Source organism: Lutjanus erythropterus, chromosome 9 (genome assembly GCF_056507025.1).
Source record: "Lutjanus erythropterus isolate fLutEry1 chromosome 9, fLutEry1.hap2, whole genome shotgun sequence".
NCBI classification, from domain to species: domain Eukaryota; kingdom Metazoa; phylum Chordata; class Actinopteri; order Lutjaniformes; family Lutjanidae; genus Lutjanus; species Lutjanus erythropterus.
This window is the reverse complement of record NC_139325.1, coordinates 15,653,676-15,675,362: the sequence shown is the minus strand read 5'-3', so window position 1 is coordinate 15,675,362 and position 21,687 is coordinate 15,653,676. Positions and strand designations below refer to the sequence as shown.

Here is a 21,687-nt window from a genome sequence, read left to right as displayed (position 1 = left end):
AAAACAGTCAGAAGTAACAACAACTGTTTTAAACTGTTTACACTGCTACTGCAGGTTAGAAGCACACTTTCCTAAAAGCCAGTGTCTGGATTTCTCACAGTCTGGTTTGATCTGCCTCATTGGTCTAGAAATGGCAATAACTGCTCTACATTTGAAATTGTTTTGCTCGGTGGCACCATTTGTTGGGACAGGCAGACAAGAGCAGATATTTCAAGTGGGGGCCTTATTTTTTTAATTATTTTATTAATATGAATAGTTTTTGCTTCATTAATTTATGTTTCACATAACTAATGTGCTGCTAGAAGTTTCAGCCAAAACTTAGAATTAACAGCATTTTATATTCTGTTAATAATTAATCAATTATTGATCGTGAACGTTTTCAGTCAGTTAAGAAAACGTGCAAAGTTTCCAATTAGATGGAAGGTTTTTATGAAACCTAAATGCTCTTGATATGAATTGAATTTTTGCAGGGCAAATATACAGAATAAATAGTATATACTATTGTAACAATACTGTAAAAAGTAGAGAGCAGAGAAAATGCCAGATCAGCACTCAGGTGACAAAATTAAACACCACAGTAACATGCAGTGCCAGAGCCCTCAGTGTCAGTCTGACACTCCATGAATTAAACAGACTTCACCCTTCCAGCAGCATGATCCAAAACCTCAGTCACCCACAGCAAACTCAGGGGAAATGTAAGCCTCTTTGAAACTGTGTGTCGGATTTCAACTCATAAATGTACTCACGCTGTGAACATAAATATGGTCAAGACAACTGTCTGTGCCTTGACATCAGAGGGACGGAAAAGTTAATTTTGTCTTTATATTGTCTTAATCAGTTTGTCTTTAATGGCTTTAAAGCCCATTAGTGTTTTTTTGAGGGGACACTCTCAATTATTCATTCACATTAGTGCAAATGCATTATCTTGAACACACAGAAGTTGTGGCATTAAGTGAAAGCAAATAACTGAACAATGATGCTGTGCATATAAATGCTGCATGAAGTGCAAAGATCTCAGGTTTTAGCTTCAGCTCCCACTATGATGAAATCCATATTTAGATAAAAAGCAACTTTCTACCTGTGTGGCAGAAATTCTAGAGGGACAATGGCCTTCCTACACTTCCTACACTGTTTTCTCAGTGACAATCAATGTTGTATGCGCTGACTGCATTTATAATGCATGTCTATTGCCCAGAATGAATGAATCAAGTCTAGACACTTGAGATGTGTGTAACTTTGTGTGTATATTTGGTACTGGTGTATATATACACACTCTTTTGGTTCTTCACACTGTGTCTAAGGTCTGTAATGATTGCTGTGTTCTATATTCACGAGGTGAGAAAATCTCTCAAGTTAAAATGTCACACAGTTTGTGCTTGCTAAAGGGAGAAAATGAGGTACGCAGTAGGGGGAGGTAAATTTAAATAGTCTCCAACGGCTTTTCAAGGAACTATAAGAATCTAAGTTATTTGCATCAAGCCTGAGGTGCATCCTCTCTATGGAAACATACTATAAGTTTAATTGCCAACAATATAATATTGCAGGGTAAATCAATTTAAATATGCAGCTAAATATGTATACAGTGGCTGTAATGTTTACCATTACTTTACCTGTTTTTCTGTGAGGATAACTCTACCCAGCAGCTGGTCCTCCAGTCCTCTCATGGTGACGGTGAAGTCAATGATGGAGGTGCGGGCGCTGATCTCAGGGGTGTAAGCTGGGTTAGGCAGCTTGGTGGTCACATACAGCCTGAAGCCCTTCATTACATCCACCTCTTTGTCACCCACTTTCACCTGCACAAAGCAGGATAGAGGGAGGGAAAGACACGTCCTCATTATCCATCAGCATGTGAATTGTATTAACAGAACACCAAAATAAAGAGCACAGCTACCATAATACATAAACACACGCATCAAAAACAAATGTACAGTGGGAAACAAGTTGAGCTGATGGGTCAAGTTTTTCTAGTCATAAATCTCTAAACCCATTGCGTTTTCTTTAAGTGTCTACTCTAATTTTGAAAGTTTAGAGTGTTTATGCACTTGGAACATTACAGTGGAGGTATATGATGGCCAGTCCCACGATGCACTATCATATATTATAATTACAGCAATTTTGGGGTTGATTATTCAGATACAGATTTGGAGCAATATTTGACTTTTTTGGAAATTATGAAAAATCTCTCCACAATACCACATTAAGACAGGAAGAACTTAAGGATCACCATAGAAAAAATAATGCTGTGATTTGGTCTCTAAAATTTTTGGCATTTAAGAATTGCATTTTTCAGTTCATTTTTGGATCGTGAACACTTCTGTTCTATAACTGCTCACAAACCTTCTTACTGTCAATATACCTATAGCCATACAACTTCTGAGTGACCCAGCTCTCTAGGTTGTAGTTTCATGAGGCTGCAATCAATTTAGAGGTCACAATAGGTCATTTTATACAAAAAAAATTATATAAAAAAATGCTTCCACTACAATGAAATAGCTGCTGTGGAGACTAACAACATCATCATGCATGAATATAGTTGGGCTCATTGAATCCACAAGTGTAACAGGTGTGTATTGGACCCACTTGCAGCACACAGGCAACAGACCTTTATTTACACACAGCTAAAACAGTAACTTGGGCAGATGAAGAAACAATGGCAACAGTTCTTTGGGCCCTGAGCCCACACACAGTCTGAGTCTGCGACTCAGGGAATGAATCGGGTTGAACCTGGAAGCGGGACCAAGGGCGGGGGTGTGTTCACGTGGACCTGAATGGTTCAGTTTGATCAAAGGTGGAGGTGTCACAGAGGCGCTTACAAGGTCGACGAAGCAAAGGGGTCCAGAACCAGGTGAGCAGGCAGACAGAGCAGCAGAGCCGAAAATGGTCGAGCAGGAAGGTCGGAGCCAGGCGGAGGAGTCGGAACCAGATGAGTAGTCAGGACAGGCAGACAAGCCAACGAGAGACGAAGCCAGGCGAGGGATCGAGGAACTGACAGGTATGTAATAGACCCTTTGACAGTTTGTAAACAATGAGAAAGCTGCGCACGCATTTTGGCAACAGAATTACAGGTAACCACAACAGCTTGTCAACAGGCCACTGCAAACACAAGCAGTTTTGATTGCATCCTCAGTCCAGTCAACACATTTAATAGCTTGCAGCCACAGACAACACCCGTTTCTCTGAAATGGTCATGATCCTGTCAGAATTTTGAACAACTTATACTGACCACTGGAATATCGATTCTGAGGTATCATATACTCAAGAGACGTTTTGGTGACTTTGGTGCTGGTAAAATGTTTAATTCTACCTGTACAGCAGCTTGATAACTCATCTGGAATGACTGGAGGAGACCGCTACTTCTGTTGCCGAAATGCGCACGCAGCTTTTCAATGACATCGGCTGTAAAAGGATCTATAGGAGAACACACACACAAGGCAACATGTGGTTTCTCCCAAACAGCCTCTGAGCTGCAGCAGGCAACAGACTAGCAGATGGAAACACTCGCGCCGAAGCATCGTCGCAGTGAGACGCCACAAAACCACAGGCAGAACTCTTTATTGTGACACAGACAAGGCAGGCAGGTAAGAAACACTAGAAAGTCTTGCATGTGGGCAACAGACAATCTGGCAAAGAGCAAGCAAACTGGAGAGGCTTATGTACTGGGCTGATTGGCTGATGAGTTGCAGCTGTGGAGCCAGGTGAGTGGAGTGGGGTGACCAGGTGGGAGTGGCTGGTGGCAGGTGGAGTGAGGCAGATGTGGGGAGAGTAGAAAAATACTGGGAGAGCAGGGGAACAGAACGCAGACTGTGACTACAAGAGTCTAAGCTTTCCAGTCATACCCAATTTATGCAATAGCAATGGTTTTTGTCTAAAACTACATGGGATTAGCATAAAAATTTGGCATGCTTGTAAATGAGAGACTCTTGGGTACCCATAGAACCCATTTTCATTCAGGTATTTGAGTTGAAGACATTGAGCAGTTGTCTTTGAAAACATGAATGGACCATACAAATACGGTAACGGTATCCTGGTGTTAGCAGAAAAAAAAGCTTTGCAGATACAGCTGCTCACACGGTTCCTTCACCTTTTCCAAAGTCACATTCAAGCACTTTTTAAGGTACATTTTCAAGCTTTTCCAGCATCTTACAGCTGTGGTAAATTACATAATTATATGCTGAAAATGATTATTTCACTTCTTTATCACACAGAATCAAATGTTATTGTGCTATCAACAACTAAAATTATGTTGTGTGACATCAATCACAAGGCTGACAAATTAAATTATAATACAAGGTTTCATGTTTCAATTTGACTTAGCATCCTTTCTAACCTGACAAATATTCATCTATTTTATTTCTCTTTCTAAAAAGCAAAAGTATTCAGTCAAGTATTGACTTATTATGAAATTAATGCAATTGTAATTTCAAGCAGTTTCAACATTACATTACATTGTAATTCAAGTGTTTTCAAGGATTCCCAGCACCCATACAAATCCTGTGCTCAGAAATATTTCCTGTGTGTGTACATGTTTGTATACGAATGTATAAGAAGATGAATGTATGCTTATATTTGCTCTGATCAGCATTTAATTACTCATAGCAGTATAAGTTCTAATTATCTATCTGCTGGTTTTTCCCCGGAGCCGTTGGTCGCAGACACCTTCACTTCTTCCTCACACCAGGATATTAATAGAAATTAAAGCTTTTCAGGAGAGGGTGGGAGGAAGCGTGTAGACACCTCTAATCGGGCCTCTCATTAGAGACTTCTGCTTCAATGTGTTGTCTGCACGTAACACGTGCTTACTTGCAAATCACTTTAGGGTGTGAACATGTGTGCATGTTTTGCAGTTATATTGCAGTGTGCGTTTGTGTGTGTGTGTGTGTGTGTGTGTGTGTGTGTGTGTGTGTGTGTGTGTGTGTGTATGTGTGTGTGTTACTGCATGCGTGTGTGTTTGATGCATGTGTGAGACAGAGGGAGGCAGCTGCAGTGTCAGCTGCTGAATAACCAGCATCAGCCGGAGCCAGGAGTTGAGAGGCGATAATGAGAGCGAGAGAAATGCCTAGGAGCAGACTTTCATTCTGCCTCTTTCCTGCAGCCGCTTACAATCTGTATTACTTAGTTCTCTGTGTGTGTGTGTGTTGTTGTGTGTGTGAGAGCGATCACAATGACAGGTTTAAAAATCCATTCTTGTTGTGATATACAATAACAGAAGTTCAAGGTTAACTGGATGAGAACGGTTCACAAACAGTATGCAGTTCGACTGACCTCTCAGTTGTGTTTTGTGGAAACTTGCTCTACAAACTCTACAAACAACTCATGAAAAGACATTTATGTGTGGAATAAAAATACTTTTTTGAAAGTTCAAACCAATTTATTAGCAGAGACCAATTTAGAGTGCTTCATTCCTTGTCATGCACCATTCTATATTTCCTGTAATACTCAGAATTCACATCCAAAGCTTGATTCAGGGCTGTCATTTTGGCTAATAAATTGCAGACAGAATGAGAACCATTCAAGCTATGCTCTGCAATTTACAAAATTAAAAATATCCAACTCCAACAGTACATTACAGGAAATGAGGATGCTGAGACAGAGAGTGGTCTATTTTTCACCGTCTAGCCACAAATGAAAAGAGCACAAGCAAAAAATATCTGGCAGGGTGGGGGTGCAATATCTTCTGATTATACAATATTGGACTTGAGGCCAGTGAGACCCTCTATACAAGTACACTGTAATTTTGTTTAATGGGACAGACACTCATTATTAACTCATTCATTAGACTTGCCATGGTAGACATCAGTTCAAATGTGGTTAGATATTAAATGAAGGATCATTTTGTTTGACTATTAGATTTCATTTGAAATTACTTTAAGTGCTAATTAAACAACCTCACTAATGTGGATATTTAAGGCCTGATTGGTTTTTCCTGGATATTAAAATGTTTGTGTCACATCACACAGATACTAAATAATTGATGCCATGAGCAGCATTTTCTACAGCACTTACTTCATCAATCCTGTTAATTATTTAATTTAATTAATTTAGCTAAATAAAGTGCCTGTAACGTGTCTGATATTTTACAGTTTCAATGTATGAGACAAAGGTAAATACTTGAGTTTCCTGGTTATATTGGTTAGTGAGCATCTAGGGTCTGTGTTCCAATGGCCATACTCAGGTTTGGAGGTTAGAGTACTCAAATTACTTTTTTGCTGTAACGAGCAATGTCATGTATTAGTTTAGCAATTTAAGTACTAGTAATTAGTTAGTTATGTTTACAAATAAGCACTGTTACCATTATAATTTCACTGCACTGCAAGTCGAGCTGCCTGCACTTGTCAGTGGAGGAGACTCCAAGGGTGATTTTTTCATTTGAGAGGACAGACAGTCTTAAGTTGGGTCTGCAGATTGATGTGTAACAAATTCCCCATGATCAAATCTTTCTTTTAGCCAATATTCCAACATCATCCAGACCAGTTCATCTCTGCAGAGAGGCTTTATAGCCTTGGACGTCTCACCAGAGGAACCAACTATCCAACAGATGTTTTGAAAACCCTTCTCTTCTGCATTATAAAAGAGTAAACTGCAGAGAACATTGTTTGGGTGAGTCTATGTGATTTGAAAAGCCTGTGCATTTTTATAGTTTGCATGCAGACATATGTTTTGAGAATCTAACTAGTCACATGTTGAAACATAATGTACTGTTGCATGAAAAAAATGAGTCAATCCTTGTTGTTTTCAGCTTTATAGTATGTCACTGTCCAGATCATCAGGACAATATAACCAACATGCGTAAGGAATCACAAAGTTATTTTAGTTTTGGGTGATGCAAAAGTACTATAAGAAGTTACTTTTCTCAGTAGGTAAAGCTGTAACATAACTTTTACGAGTAGCACTAACCATATTATTTAGCATGGCAGAAAAAAAGATTAAGTATGTACCATTACACAGTATGTCAAGTGCAGTGTGCCAAAAATACTATAGGATGTTGAACTGCATCCGTCTGCATTTTGCAGCACACAAGCCAGCAAAATTTTCTGGCTATTCTAACACACAATCCTCTGGAGGGTTTGTCACATCAACTGAGCCATTGAGAGAGCACAGGCAGATGACAGCTCATTGATGCTGTGTTCCAAATCACATACTTTTTTCTTTTTATCTCTAATTGCAATCTACAGACTGTGATGGATGTATGAGCAAGATGTTATGACGAAGATGTGTGTTCTAATTGCATGCATTATGTATCCAACAATGGTGGACAAAGTACACAGCCCCAGTACTTGAGTCAAAGTATAGATACTCCTGGTCAAATATTACTCAACTACAAGGGAAAGTTGCTCAGTCAAAAGTTAAGTAAGTTTGCTTTTACAAATACTTTAGTATTCAAAAGTACAAATTACAAAGTACATTTTCTAATATCAATACATGCTGTATTGTTTTCACAATGCATTTACAGAACCAAGTAACTCTCTGAAACCACCTAATGATGCACTGACTTACTTGTAGTCAGTGCATGACTTGCTTGAACCGCGATGCTACACAAAGCCTACAGAAACATCAATAAAAACTTCAGCACAGAAATGCAATCAAAAACAAAATGGACAACTATTGTCATTTTCTGACATTATGTATTAAAATCACCCCATAAAATTAGATTGAAGCCAACTGTAAGGAGTTCTCCAAGTCTGTTAAATAATTGAGATTTCTTTCTATCTTCAGGAGCAGTACATACGTTAATTGTGTGGTATTTTTCACCCTGATAAAAAACAATCAAACATTAAAAGTCTACCTGGAATTATTTCTATTTTTCTGATTGTAATAACATCTTGAGATTTAATTTTGTCTCTCTCCTGCCATCACAATTACTGAGTTTTGTCTGAATGAAAGAGGGAGAGCTTGTTTGCGCTTGTTACAGAGTGTGCCTGGCTGACATATCTCTGCTTTTACATCAATCCCAGCTGAGAGTGGGTACTGTGATTGGTTTCCTTCTGTGAGGAACACAGTGTGTGGTCAACTGCATTTTAGAATTGAAAAAACAGCAACAGCTGACTTCGAAGCTGTGCTTAGACTAAAAGTAATGACAACCTTCCTAGAAATGTAGTGGAGTCAAAAGTACAATATTTGTCTTTGAAATGTAGTGGAGAGACAGTCATAAGTTTCCAAAAAAACAAATACTCAAGTAAAGTACAGTACTTAATTTGTACTTAAGTACAGTACTCAAGTAAATGTACTTCTTTACTGTCCACCACTGGTATCCAACACTATGTACTTTGTAAGGCCAGCTGCAGTACGTTCTAAGAGTAAAAAGAAAAAGTATGTGATTTGGAACACAGCTCTCTGTTGTTAAAAAGGATTTTAGTGGTGCTCCTTCAGAATGCAAATTCAAAAGATTTAAAAAGGACCAAATTTTCTATTTGCAATCTAATGCCTTTTCAAGCGTTGGTGACGTTCAACTTCTATATTACCATAAAGAACAAAATAAAAGTATATAAATAAATCCATTTTGCCACACACAGAGAACCAGAAAGGAGTCACCTTTACACTCGGCATAATAAAATACTCTCTGTGATGCCTCACTGAGCACACTATAATCTGTCCCAAGACAATTAACATGATTTGGGTCTGATGCTCCAGCTGGCACAGCTGGAAAAAATCAAAGACCCTCTCCATCTCCAGTCAGCACAACCCATGTTGTGCAGTGTCAATGACTGGGCTTGTTTTCCCCTCTCTGCACTAATCAACCTGTGGTAGTACAGTTGTGACAGTTGGTGTGGCAAGTGGGACCTGGCCAAGTCCCATCATGCCTCCCACCTGCGCTCAGAACACACCTGCCCAGTTCACACTCTTCTAACCGAAGTAACAGGAGGATTGTTTCTGCTACGTTACCTTATAAGTGGAGCCAGTTTTAATGAAGTTTTTCTCGAGGATGTTGTCAAGTGCGGGGTCCAGCTCCTCTCCTACATCCTCGATCAAAAGGGGGCGCCCAAGAGACAAACTGTCTTCTAGGTGATTCTTGAAGTACTTATGGTTCAGTGAGGTGATCTGGGATTAGAATATAGAACCTTTATTAATACATGCATATAAAAAATGGTAACTGTGTGACATAAACATGTAATGCATTTATAATTGTGCATTTCCCTTTACTTCCATATTGAACAAGTTTATTATATTTTCATAAGAATATGGTCTTAATGGGGGCAAGCCATCACCTTACAAAGTGACCCCAGCAGCAATCACATTGTTTCCAACAGACTGATGAGCAAATTTATACAACAGACAGTGAGAAACATCTGATTCAGTCAAATGAAGGAGACACACGTTTGAGTTCTCCCTACCAAACTACAAAGGCCAAGGTCTGTCTGTGAAATGTGACCAGTCAAACTAATGACACATTGCTTTTTAAGATGAGCCATTTTTAGAAAACCTTATCAAAATAAATACCGCTGATTTGATGAGGTCACTTGTGAAAAGTGTTTAAACCCACGGCTTCGGGAAATGTGTCTTCAGGACACTCATAATGGGATTGCAGAATGCATTCACTCGGCTCAGAGATTGCCCCTAACAGGGCCAGTGACCTTGGCTGGTCTTATTATAGCTGCAAAACTCTGCAGTTCTCTTTCAAGGCCCGGTGCAAAAAGAATAGCATGTCAGACAAATGAAAAAGATTTGAGGGGGAAAAAGTATATTGCAGAAGACGAACAAGCAATTCAATTCCAAGCAATGTTAAGATTTTAGAGATTGATAAAAATCTAAATCTCTCATCAAAAAAACTGTTACAGGAGATGTGAAAGGAAAAGACATTGCATGTGGTGCTTCAAAAGAGGGCTGTTATCATTAAAAAATGTTTTATAGCAGTACAGATACATTACGTCTTACTTTGATACCATTCCTGAACTGAACCTGTATAACGGGGCTAAAATGAAGAAACTAATGGAAAAGATTAAGAATAAAAAAGAATAAGCATAAGAATAAGAAGAACAAAAATAAAAATATGCATAAGAATAAAAAGAAGAATAAAAATGAAAATAACAATAACAATAAGAATAATTAGTAGTTGTAATAGTAATAGTAGTAATTGTAATAGTGGTTGTAGTAGTGTGACATAGTGGAAGTAGCACTGAGAAAATAGTGTGAGAATCCCTGTCTGTGGGTGTAACGTAGTGTTGGACAGCCAACCACCAGCATCATTAGATCATGGTACAAGCATACTGCATGTGTAATGGCTCACTGAGTCTGATGAGAGCTGCTTCTTTGATAACAAAATATCACGTTTTAAAGCAGAGGCGCAGGTGAAAAAAATCCCAAACCTGCAGCTCATTCCTGGCCTCTTTGTTCTTGATCCAGATTTTTCCCTGAGTCTGGGGGTCAACGAGGAGGGGGAAGCGAGCAGCTTTGGTGACAATGATGCCATTCTGAATGGACAAGTCATCATTGGGAAGCCCCTGTAAGATGGAAGACAAACAGTTAAGACTCAATACTGATGTTTAAATAAAATAAACGATGTATGTAAATGATGTATAAATAAATGTCAGCTAAATAATTTAAGTCTGGTTTTTTTATTATTCATTATTTCAAATATTCTACTTAATTAACCAATTAAGTTTCACTATCATCCAGTATTTTATTTAACAGCAGCAAACCTTTAAATGATAAATAGATATATGATGCAAAGAAGTATGTCAGTTATTAAAAATTAAATAACTACAGCCAAGAACTGCTATATGAAATCTTCACAGAAAACACAACTTGACAGACACAACTTGAAGGTACACTATGTTTCACAGAGAAACGGTGACATTTATTAAATTCTCCAAGTAGATGTTTATGGTGAATGATGAGGTTTTATTTGTTTTGTGAGATCAATATATATATACATATAGAAACACTGATTATCTGGCTGTTGTGAAAAAGAATAGGCAAACCCTGTCTACCAAGTACCTATCTTAGAAATGGGGTAAACAACATAAAGTATAGAAATATCACATGTATACACTGAATCAATATGTGCTACAACAGCTGATTTTTAAGCCACTAGTTATCTAAATAGTTCACTGACCTGTAGGTTCCACTCGCTAACAGTGGGTGCATCAATGAGCAGTTCGGTCAGATTGAGGTTGTTGCCAAATGGGATGCGGCGTTGCTTCAACTCCCGCTGCCAGTCACTCAACAGAAGATTACGAAACTCCTGGTTGAACGGGCCGGAGTAAGAGAGGAATGCTGTGGCCAGAAGAACATCACCTGGAACAAGAAGGCAAAGATGTTATTGGTAATTACATGCAAAAAGTCTGGAAGAGTAATGCCAGTACAATCAGAAAACAGCCCGTGATGTGGGAGGTTATGTTAGCAATAAAAAGTAAAAAATCTTAACAAGTAGTGGAGAATTGCTACTTTGTTAGCAGTACATTAGGAATTTAATGTAAAATAAAAAAACATAGTGACCAGATTGTTGCTATTTGTTTGCTAATGGAATTATGCATTTAGGATGCAGGAGCTGTTTATTTTATGTTGTCATCCACCAGAAATCTTACACAAATCACACAAACAAATCACTGTTATTCATGAGACAGCAAATGATTATTTTTACATTGCAGAGGCATTTATGCCATGTTATGCTGAACAGTCATGCTTTAAAGCATGCTTTGAAACCCACCGACAAGGCGTTTGGTTTGGGCAGCAAACTCTTTGCTCTGCTCTGTCCATCTCTCCTTCTCGCCAGCCAGACCACTGATGAGACTAGACGCCGTCTGCATCTTGTGTCTGCAGCGCTCAGCATCCTCCAGCAGCGTCTGATGGGTAGGGAGGGCAGTAAAACAGGTCAGTAGGTTGATATGTCTTTGTCCTCCCTGTCTGTCCTTCCAGCTCTCATTCAGCTATTTATTCTCTATACGTATGTGTGTATTTATACCAATCTCAAGTATGTTTATATGAGTAACCCCTATACAATAGGACTCAACATAGGATCACTGGTATAAAGCTGATGACAAATGTACTTAAATGCACAGGGGCAGATCTCATTAGAACTTAGGGGATCACATTACAACTGGAATTATCTGCACAATCTGCACACATCATTAAAAAACCTGTGATAAAATGTTTGCCACAGATGTACACTACATGTACTGACTGGCCTGGCACTGCAGTGCTTGTTTTCATAAGACAAAAGTGGTGTATGTCGTTCATACCACTTAGAAGGATAGACAGCGGGTACATAAACAAAGCCTTCCAAATGTGTTGTGTTTATGTGATTTATTTCAAAAGTGAAGTTTACTTCGACAGAAATATTCAGTTACATAATTTATTTTTTAAAAATTTACTGGAGAGGACAACTTCATGCTGGATTAGGTTTCATAGGCTCCTGACTCCTGCAGCCCTAGACATATGATAATAGGGAAAATGGTTGGATGCATGGATGGATGGACGGATTTTTACACTTTCTTGTCAGTATGTTTATTCCATCTAACTATCTATCTGTCTGCTATAACTATCTAACTGCGTAAAGTAGCTTTTCTTTTTAAAATACATAGTAAGAGGTCAACAGTGCCTTAAACACAATTATCTTTTTATCAGCTACTCACAGGCAATAATGAGGTTGTTTGCCCAGAAGCAATAACGTCTGTTTCATCAAAAAAAGAAAAAAAGACTGTCTGGTATAGGCATTCTCTTAATTAAGAAGCATATCTAAGTCAACAGCAATTGCCTGAGCCTTGTACACTCCTGCAGTGAGCCCTTCAATCTTGCTTTTGGCCCCTGGAGATGAACAGCTCTGTGTCTTAATCACAAAATTATAAAAAGAGTCAACTTGGGCTGTCCAGATTTCCTAATCAGCATGTGTGGATGCACATACTGTTCCATTTACATGCTGTCATTTATCACAAAACACAGAGTACTGACAATGAAACACACACACACACACAGCAAACAGACTCACACAAACTGCACTCAAAATTAACAGTCTACCACTGGTGTTTTATTTACTTTTACTTTATTTTATTTTTTATTTACTGGTGGCATAACTCAGGTTGAGTAATTTTCCATTTTAGTTATTACAGGCCTTCAGGCTGCATTTAGACAGTGAAAGACAGTGCACTTTTGTAATTCCAGTTCATAGGCTCATCATATATTTTAACAAAGGGCAGCTCATTTGATAAAATACTGGAAAATACTATAATATGATAAGGATGATGTTAAAGTAGCTTGGCGAAACTTTTCTGCCCTACTTTCAAGAAGCACAACCTGATTACAAATCTTATTAGGTGACAGAGCACAACTTTAGGAAATTATCTATTTTAATAAATAGGTACAGGTAAGGATACTAATTACAGACATAATTTAGGCTTAAGGCTACTACAAGAAACTTTTATATCATGTTAATTTTGGAGGTCCCAAGTGTGGCAGTGTTTCCATCACAATAACCACAAAATAAAATGTCAAAAATAAAATCTGAATAAAAAAAGCAGGCAAAACTACTAAACATTGTAACACTGCATGGGAAAATGCAAATGCAGGTTCATTTCATCTGATTTCAAGGGGGATCCAACCTGGTGGCAGGCTATAACTATATAATATAATAATAAGAATTATATATATAATAACTATATAGAAATAGCTGATCTTCATGTGGATGGTCTCGTTTGTTTATGTAGCTCATATCAAGACTTCAAAAATAAATTGCGACTGTTTCTTAACCTGTTAAAAACTCCTTGTAGTAGGCAGCTATCTAGCCAGTTATCTAGCATTTTGAGATAACTGGCATTGGGCAATACTTGAGCTCACAAGGAGAAAGAAGATGGCTGCAGACACTTTTGCAGGCAGCCTCATCAGTGTGACTGCTGTGGAACAACGTCTGTGCTGCCCCATGTGAGTACTGGGAAGGTGGTGAAAAAGCTAGTTTGAAGCCCTGTAACTTGGAGACAACCTGCTATAAACATTTGCCCAAATGTTCAATGTTAATGCATTTTTCCCATCCTAAATGACAGCAAATCTACTCTAAAACGTTAGAGTAGGTGAATGTTTAATATATTTTATGTGATAACATATACAATAATGCAGTTGAATGACATCTCTTATGCTGTACTGTACCTTGCTCTCCCTTAAATACCAGTCATATTCTGAAATCTACAACAAAACCCAATGTATTTTTCTGTTTCGTGAATTAATAAAAAATCCACCTAACACTGATGTTACTGGCAAAGATAACATTGTATGTTAGATTGTAGAGTGCATGAAATGATGTAATTATAAAGGACTTTCCCTTTGTTTTAACATCAGCAACTGAAAAATCCATATCAGTCCAGAACTGAAATGTACTGCTGCTGTGAAAGGACAGACATGAGCTGAGGTAGGGAATGAAATCTCATTGTTCCAGGAAAATGTGAATTGAATCAATAAAGCACAAAGATGGCTATGTATGTCAGCCATATGAATTCAAACCATCATACAGAAGAGCAAGTTAATTAGGGATTAAAATGGGATTGCCAGTTTGAATTCAGACTAAGTAGTACAATGTCATGTGCTATTAAAAGTCAGCTAAGCAGAATTGATGTTGTAATTCCTCACTATATTACAGGCTTCAGTGGAACAGACTAACACAAGATGTCAAACTGTATAATGTTATCTATGTTCATGAATTAGTCTTGAAAGAGAGAAAGTCACCAACATGTCACCACTTTGTGTAAGGCAGCTCATGTCTCAATTATTTGTCAGATTGTTCAAATAAAAGACACAAATGGTATGAATCTCCTAGTCTCAAACATCTGCTTCACATTGCATCATATAATTGTTGTTTTAGATGTCTTTTCAGCACACACTCCTCCTTTTTTGTGTGGTTAGCTGAATTGTAACTGTATTTCAAATTAAAGGAAGTAGGTAAAGCTACTGACCTGTTTCTCCATCATGGCCTTCTCGTATTCCGCCTGTACCACATCCAGCTCTGCCTGCTTGGCATCCAGCTCAGCCTGAGCCTTCTGAAGGTCCACATTAGCTATGGCCAGACGATTCTGCTGCACTGCCAAGTTAGCCTAAAAAAAGAGACAAAGAAAGGGAGACAGATAAAGGGATCTGTGATGCCTTTATTGCACATAAAAAGCCTACAGGGCTAAGAAAGAGAAAGGTAATAGAAAAGACAAACCAGATGAGGTGAAGGCAGGGAGGATTTGGCAAAAACTACAGGAAAGGTGGTAGAAGTGAGTGTTTTATTGAAGGGGAAGAATGAGGAGAGTTTTCCCTATTTGGAGAGCAAAAAACTTTTTGTATGAAACTCACCATGAAAAACAGAAGAGATTAAATCATTTAAAAATGGTTAGGAACATGTTTTGGCTCAGGTCATGCAAGACAGCATAAAACAAGCAAGTACGGGGGTGAAACAGTGGGAGGTAAATCTTAATAATGAGACTTTAGATATTTTACAGGTGCAGATGCAAGCTGGAGATGCAAGAATAGAAATCTGCAAGAGAAAATGAGGGAGACGGAGAGAAACTCAAGATAAACAGGAACTGAGGGGTGACAAGAAGGGCAAGGGAGACTGAGGGCGACAGAGGAAAAGCAGAGAGAATATTTTCTGGGTAGAGCTCGTGCTATGGAGAAAGCATTGCAAGAGGGTTAGAGACGGAGATTTACAGAAAAGTTTTGTCTGTAAGTGTGCATGCATCTGAGTGTGTTTTGGTGGCCTGGGGAAGAGGAGGTCTGGAGCATTCATTTAATATTTATTGACATCTGAGAGGACCATTCCTGCCTGTCTTTCTGCCACCCTGTCTGTCTGTCTGTCTGTTCAACTGCATCTGTGCCTGGCTGGCCAGCTTAAAGGGAAGCCACCACTGAGCTGGAAACCAGAAAATCAATTTGCTCCACGCTAAAGCAAAAGGTCAGGATCAAAGAGTAGAGGCTGGGAGTTCTCATGGAGGTTGTACAGAGTAAGAGAAAAACAGAATATGTGCAAAACACAGAGAGAGACAGAGAAAATGAGGGAATGAGAAGGGAGATAAGGGAAACTAGGAAGGGAGAGAGATGTGTGATTTGAAAAACAAACCAGAGGTCACCAGAGGCATACAGGTGAGGCAGACAAGATGGAGAAAATGAGATGTGGCAAGAGCAAAATAAGCAGAAAAATGAAACCTGGTAACAAGGGGGGAAGGAAATAGTGTAAAAAAAGAACAACACAGAAACAGAAGGGCAACCAGAGGTGATCATCAGGCAAAGTTTTAGTAAAAATATTCCAAAAGTGAGGTAACAATACAAAAGTCAGCTGAGTAAATCTGAAGAAGATACAGGCAAAAACCTAACCTAACCATGTTCCTCCGACTTACCAGTACTTGATCGCTAATACTGGCTGTGCAGGAGGAGTTCTGTTTATAATCCAAGAGATTCCAGAATTATCTGGGTAGGATTAAATCTCAAAATTTGGAATTTCAAAACTAGGATATGTGATCCTGAGCCGACAAGACTAGGATGTGTATTTGGTAAGCCAACCCTACCCAGAACCACATCACATGTTTTGGGGTATTTCAAAACCCAGATGCAGGTGCAGATCAGGATAGTTTTGATGCTAAAATCAGGATAATCCTGATCCCACTGGAAGGGTGGATTAAGCATGGATTCAAGGTGGATGTGGAGACATGTAAGACACATGTTACATATTTTATCATTCTTGGAAGAACTAGAAAAACATTTGAGTGCTAAATGGGGTGTTGAAAAAACACTGATTGCTTGAACAACCCACAGGTAGCATGCAACTTGTATCGAAACATAATAATAACAACAAGAGTAACTGTACATTAAATTTCTGAATAAATACAATGATATTTAAACCACAGATACATATCTAGCTCTAGCAAATTCTGCAATTTAATGAAATTTTGCCTTAAACAACAGATGGAGGCCTATCTAAAGACTGCAAATCTAGATTCTGTAATCCTGATGTTGTGCTTTCTGGATCAGAATCATTAGATTTGAGTTTTCCTTAATAACAAAAACTACAAGATCGGTTTTGTCTGTGATAGCAAAGAAAGGAATTATAAAATCTGGATCATTCTGCTCTAGATGAAGTGTTGAAATACTGGCCCTTGGTGATTGTCAAAGAGGACATCAAGAAGGAGCAAAATGTGACTCCATCAGTGCCAAACACCACTTGGCACTATGTCTCAGGTAATTATGCTCTTTAATGTGTACTTTGGAATCACTGAGTTGGAGGATGTAACCTGTAAATTAGGTTTGGTTTCTATTGTGCATTAAAATTCTCTGAAAGTGATGATACCACTGTCACTGTTATAGTTGTGGTGTGAACTCCACCATTCACTTGAGAACAAATTTTAAAATGATATATTTATTTGTTATTATTCCCACCAGGGGATCATACGATCACATCCGTGTGCATGTATGTGCGTGTCTATGTGCGTCCCTGAGCGATTGAGTGACATATGTGTGCATGATTAGTGGATATGCATCTTGTCCAGAGCTAGTCTGCTTTTTTGTGTGTGCATTCATGACTGTCTGCTGAAGGACCTCTGTGATTCAGACATTTTGAAACACTGATAAACTTTTTTTTTTTTTAATATCACCACAGGCATTATGTTTTGAGGTCATCTCATTCCTGTGCACATGGCATCTCATGAACATCTTGAGGGAATTTCTTAAAAGTTTTGCACAAATGACCACTTGGACTCAAGGATGAAGTGATTAGATTTTGGTGCACACTTCTAGTCACTATAGTTAGTTTTAGTTGGTGTGGATGGCCCTCAAATGCATTCTGCGAGCTGAAGCTTTTAAATGATTCGTACGCATCTAAAATCCACATACAGCACTGGGAGGAAGAAAAACTAAAGAAAAAAGGGATTTGGACATTTGCATGATATTACTGGATTTAGTAGGCAGATGTGTGTCTGTGTATCTGTGTGAATGGCCCTTATTAATCAAGGATTTTGTGTATAGAGTATTCAGTTCTGCACTTTTCTGCTGTGTGTATGGAATTAATTGTTATTGAAAAAATAAACACTGTCATTACTGGATAAAGTCAGTATATATAATTCATTTTGTTTTAAAAGCAGAATCAGAAGAATCTTAAAAGTTCCCTTATTTAATGTTTTTTTAACATTGGTATAACTTTGTAGATGTTATCTTTTACAAGAAAACATACATTCCAATGAAGATACAAAAATTGATCAAAGTGTTAGATAAAGATGAGTAAGTTATGATCTTAAAATAACTCCTCTGATGTTCACTCACACAAATCAACCAAACTCTCATTTCACCCCATAAGAGATGATTTAAATTGCCAAATTAAAAAAAAAAATCTTCTTTTGGATATGGTCTTTATCCCACTCAGAACTCTACTCTGTGACTGGTACAGTGAGTTTCATGAACAGGCTGTCTGCTTGAGGAGATCCACTTTAGGGTTTGTACTAAAATTAAATTAACTGAAATTAAATTATAAATAGGCCCTCAGAGCTTTACTGAAGATGCACCCAATTCTACCATTTTTATTTTTGTATGCTCATGATCAATGGATAAAAATCCAATTCTCTGTCTGCCTGTCTGAATTTTTTCAGGGCTTCTATTTCCTACACCATCAGCAAATTGTTGCTGCCAAAATGTGGGAATATGAATAAATCCTTTTCATATCAGAGACAGTTTGTGCCGTTTCTGTAGCCTGGGGCTTTTCTGCAGAAAAACAACCGCTTTCCTCCACCATAAGTGTCCCTTATTTAACAGAGTGGGAGAGTGGGAGGCCATGGACTTTGCCCAGGGAGCGTGTGTGTAAGTGTGTGTGTGCTGCTGCTATATCTGTTTGCTGGACAGATGCATCACAGTGTTTATGTTTGTAAGGGGAAATTAAAAGTCAGACTTGAACTCAACCAAAGTAGAACCTCACGTGACTGATATTCTATTTTTAGTGTCATAGACTGTCAACAAACTGCTTTTTCACTTTTCTGCTGCACAAAGGAACCAGTGTACTTCACAGTATGTTACCTTCAAGGGTAAAACCTCCTTGTTGATTGAGAAGAAGGAGGCCATAGCTTTTGTCCAGGATGCAAGGCCTGCCACATTGCCACACACCCTCTTGGCTGTTTCAATGTTGTAGTCGGGCATGTCAAAATAAGGCTGCAGCAGCTCCACCATCTCCTCATTAATGGTGTCTTTGGGGAATTGCTGCGAGGGAAGGATTGAGAAAGAGGTTGAAGAAGTGGAAAGGAGAGGCACAGTGAGAGGGGCTGATTTCAGTGAACAAAAGATTTATTTCAGTCAGTACACAAACAATATACATATTTACCACACATGTAACTCATAAAAAAAGTGTTCAACATCTGTTACTTAAAAACAATGAATGTAAAACTATATCAATTTCAAGAAAAGTAAGATAAAAATGATACGTACAGCTGTGTTGTCAGAAGAAATCAAAGACAGAAAGTGGAGCAGGTAGTGAAAGCTACAGAGGAAATGAGAGAAATACATGTGGTGTGGGAGACACAGTAAAGGGAAACATAGGAAACAGGCAAGGTAGAGCAGCTCAGATGCAGAAATGAGGGATAGATGAATGTATGAGGAAAACAGCACAGATGAGAGGGAAAAAAGACTGTATGGGAGTGGATAACAGGTAAAGACAGACAGAAAAGGGCAAGGAAGCAAAAAGATAAAGGATAATACAACGCAAGGTACAGGCTGCATAAGGTAAGATAAAAAAGTGAGATAAAAGACCTGGTAGAGATGTTGAGTGACAAGAGAGAGTACAAGTGTACCTGCAGGCTGCCCAGGAAGTTTCCAGCTGTCATGAGTTTTAAAGACTCCTGCCAGGAGGGCGTGTTGCAGTTCTTCTCTGGGTCGATCTTCACCATGTTAACCCGCCTCTGGAAGAGCAGCAGCACGCAGTCCATGATCCGCATGATGAGGTGAGGCGGGCGACCGAGTGTTCGTACGGTGGCGATGTCTGATGGCTTGATTGTCTGATTGAGTACAGAGAAAAGAAGAATTTGGACCATATCCAAATGTTTATGTGAACTGAAAATAAGGACAACTTGGGTGAACATTAGTCATGGTTTTAAGTGCATTTTGGAGCCTGAGGAAAGTAATTAGCCTTCCTTATGTATCTATATTTATTCTTTCAAAGTAAACCAGTTGTTAGGATGCCACTTAAAGTGCTGAGTTGTCATATAGCACTTAGTTTTACATTGTAATTACTCTTTGTGCTGGTCTACACACATGAGAGGAGGGGGAAGAGAGATAAATAGAGAAAGAGGATTGTGGGCATGCATATGTACACATACAGTGAGTGGAGAGACAATTAACTGAGAACAAAGAATAAAGTAATTTATTTTTCATTACGTATTTTTATTACATGACACATAAAAGGAACTTGTACACAAAGCTGCATTTTGAGGATATAAAACAGAGAAGTGTGCAGAGGACACAACCAGAGGCACTGACGAGGATAGATAGCAGGAAGCAAAGAAAGCATGATGACTGTAAGTGTAAAGTCCAACTAAAGGAGAGTAGTTCTGCAGCGAGGAGTAGAGAATTACATCAAGGGACTGATTAAAATGAGAGACAGCAGGGAGAGTAAAGAAAACGTCCCAGTGAGAGTTGTTCGGTGGCTTCATAAGGCCCCCTGCCCGCTCATCTCATCTCCTCTCTTTCTTGCACTTTCCTCTTTTCTGCTTTCCCTTCCCTGCTCCATTTCCTTGATTCTGCTCGTTCCTCCTTGCTCCATTTCTACTCTGTTTTATCAGCCCAAGTGTAGTGTGAATCTCCCACTAGAGAGTCAGACGGCATACAGTCTGGTTTATCTTCTGCTTCTACTTTCACAGACTCCTCGTCTCTCCTCTCTTCTCCACCCAACTACCTTTTATGAAAATGTCTCCATTGGGTAACTTCTAATGCACTATTTCAATTTAGCTTTTCATTTTACTTGTACCTATTCCTAGGTATGTTAAAATAAAAATACATTTGCGTTATTGTAGGTACGAATAACCAATCGGCTTTGTGCAGGTTCCACTGCATCAAGGCCACTATTAATACCAGAATGCTCTCAGCAGCACATTGCTAATTTCTAGATCTATTCCCCAATGTCTTGCTGATGACTTTTATACTGTGTACTACATCATGCAACAGCATTAATGTTTGGTCTCTGAACTCATCTCATGGCATTTCTATTCTCGTGATGTATTTTACACGGCCCTTTAGACAAGTCAAAACTGGATCTACAATGTTTAAACCTAATACCATCTTCGTACAATCAATAAATAAAGACACTGATTGACAGCAATCCAAAAGGCACCATATTCATCCTAAATCCAAAAGGACAGTGATTCCCAACCAGGGGTACATGTACCTTAGGGGAAAATAGAAAATATGGATTGATTAAAAAAATAAAATATACAGGGTGTCCACAAAGTCTCTTTACAATTTTAAAAAATTATTATAAAAGCAATTGATGAGATATGTTAATCAGATTTGTTCTATGTACTCAGTGGTTATCAAAGTTTTTAATCACATTCATGCTTCACACATGAAGCAAAAGATCACTGATGCCATTGCCACCATTGATGAGGCTGTGCTACAGCGAACATGGCGAGAAATCGAGTACCGTCATCATGTGCTTCATGCAACTAATGGTGCGCATATAGAGGTGTATTAAATGAGGCAAAAAAAACATCAGTATCTACTTTTCATTTTGTAATAATTTCCACAGATTTGTCAATTCATTTT

General features: G+C 38.5%; 1 protein-coding gene across 4 annotated transcripts in view; it reads right to left on the bottom strand.

The window, feature by feature from the left end:
* The window catches only part of dnah5 (dynein, axonemal, heavy chain 5), a 119,291-nt gene that overhangs the window by 28,227 nt on the left and 69,377 nt on the right, over positions 1–21,687 (bottom strand). For all 4 annotated transcript variants that reach the window (XM_084726266.1, XM_084726267.1, XM_084726268.1 and 1 more), the window contains 8 exons: positions 19,722–19,925; positions 18,955–19,134; positions 14,874–15,011; positions 11,645–11,780; positions 11,051–11,232; positions 10,302–10,436; positions 8,881–9,036; positions 1,611–1,793 (listed from right to left, as the gene is read on the bottom strand). In XM_084726266.1, the coding sequence (XP_084582392.1) occupies positions 1,611–1,793; positions 8,881–9,036; positions 10,302–10,436; positions 11,051–11,232; positions 11,645–11,780; positions 14,874–15,011; positions 18,955–19,134; positions 19,722–19,925 (1,314 nt within the window). The remainder of the gene's footprint in view (positions 1–1,610; positions 1,794–8,880; positions 9,037–10,301; positions 10,437–11,050; positions 11,233–11,644; positions 11,781–14,873; positions 15,012–18,954; positions 19,135–19,721; positions 19,926–21,687) is intronic.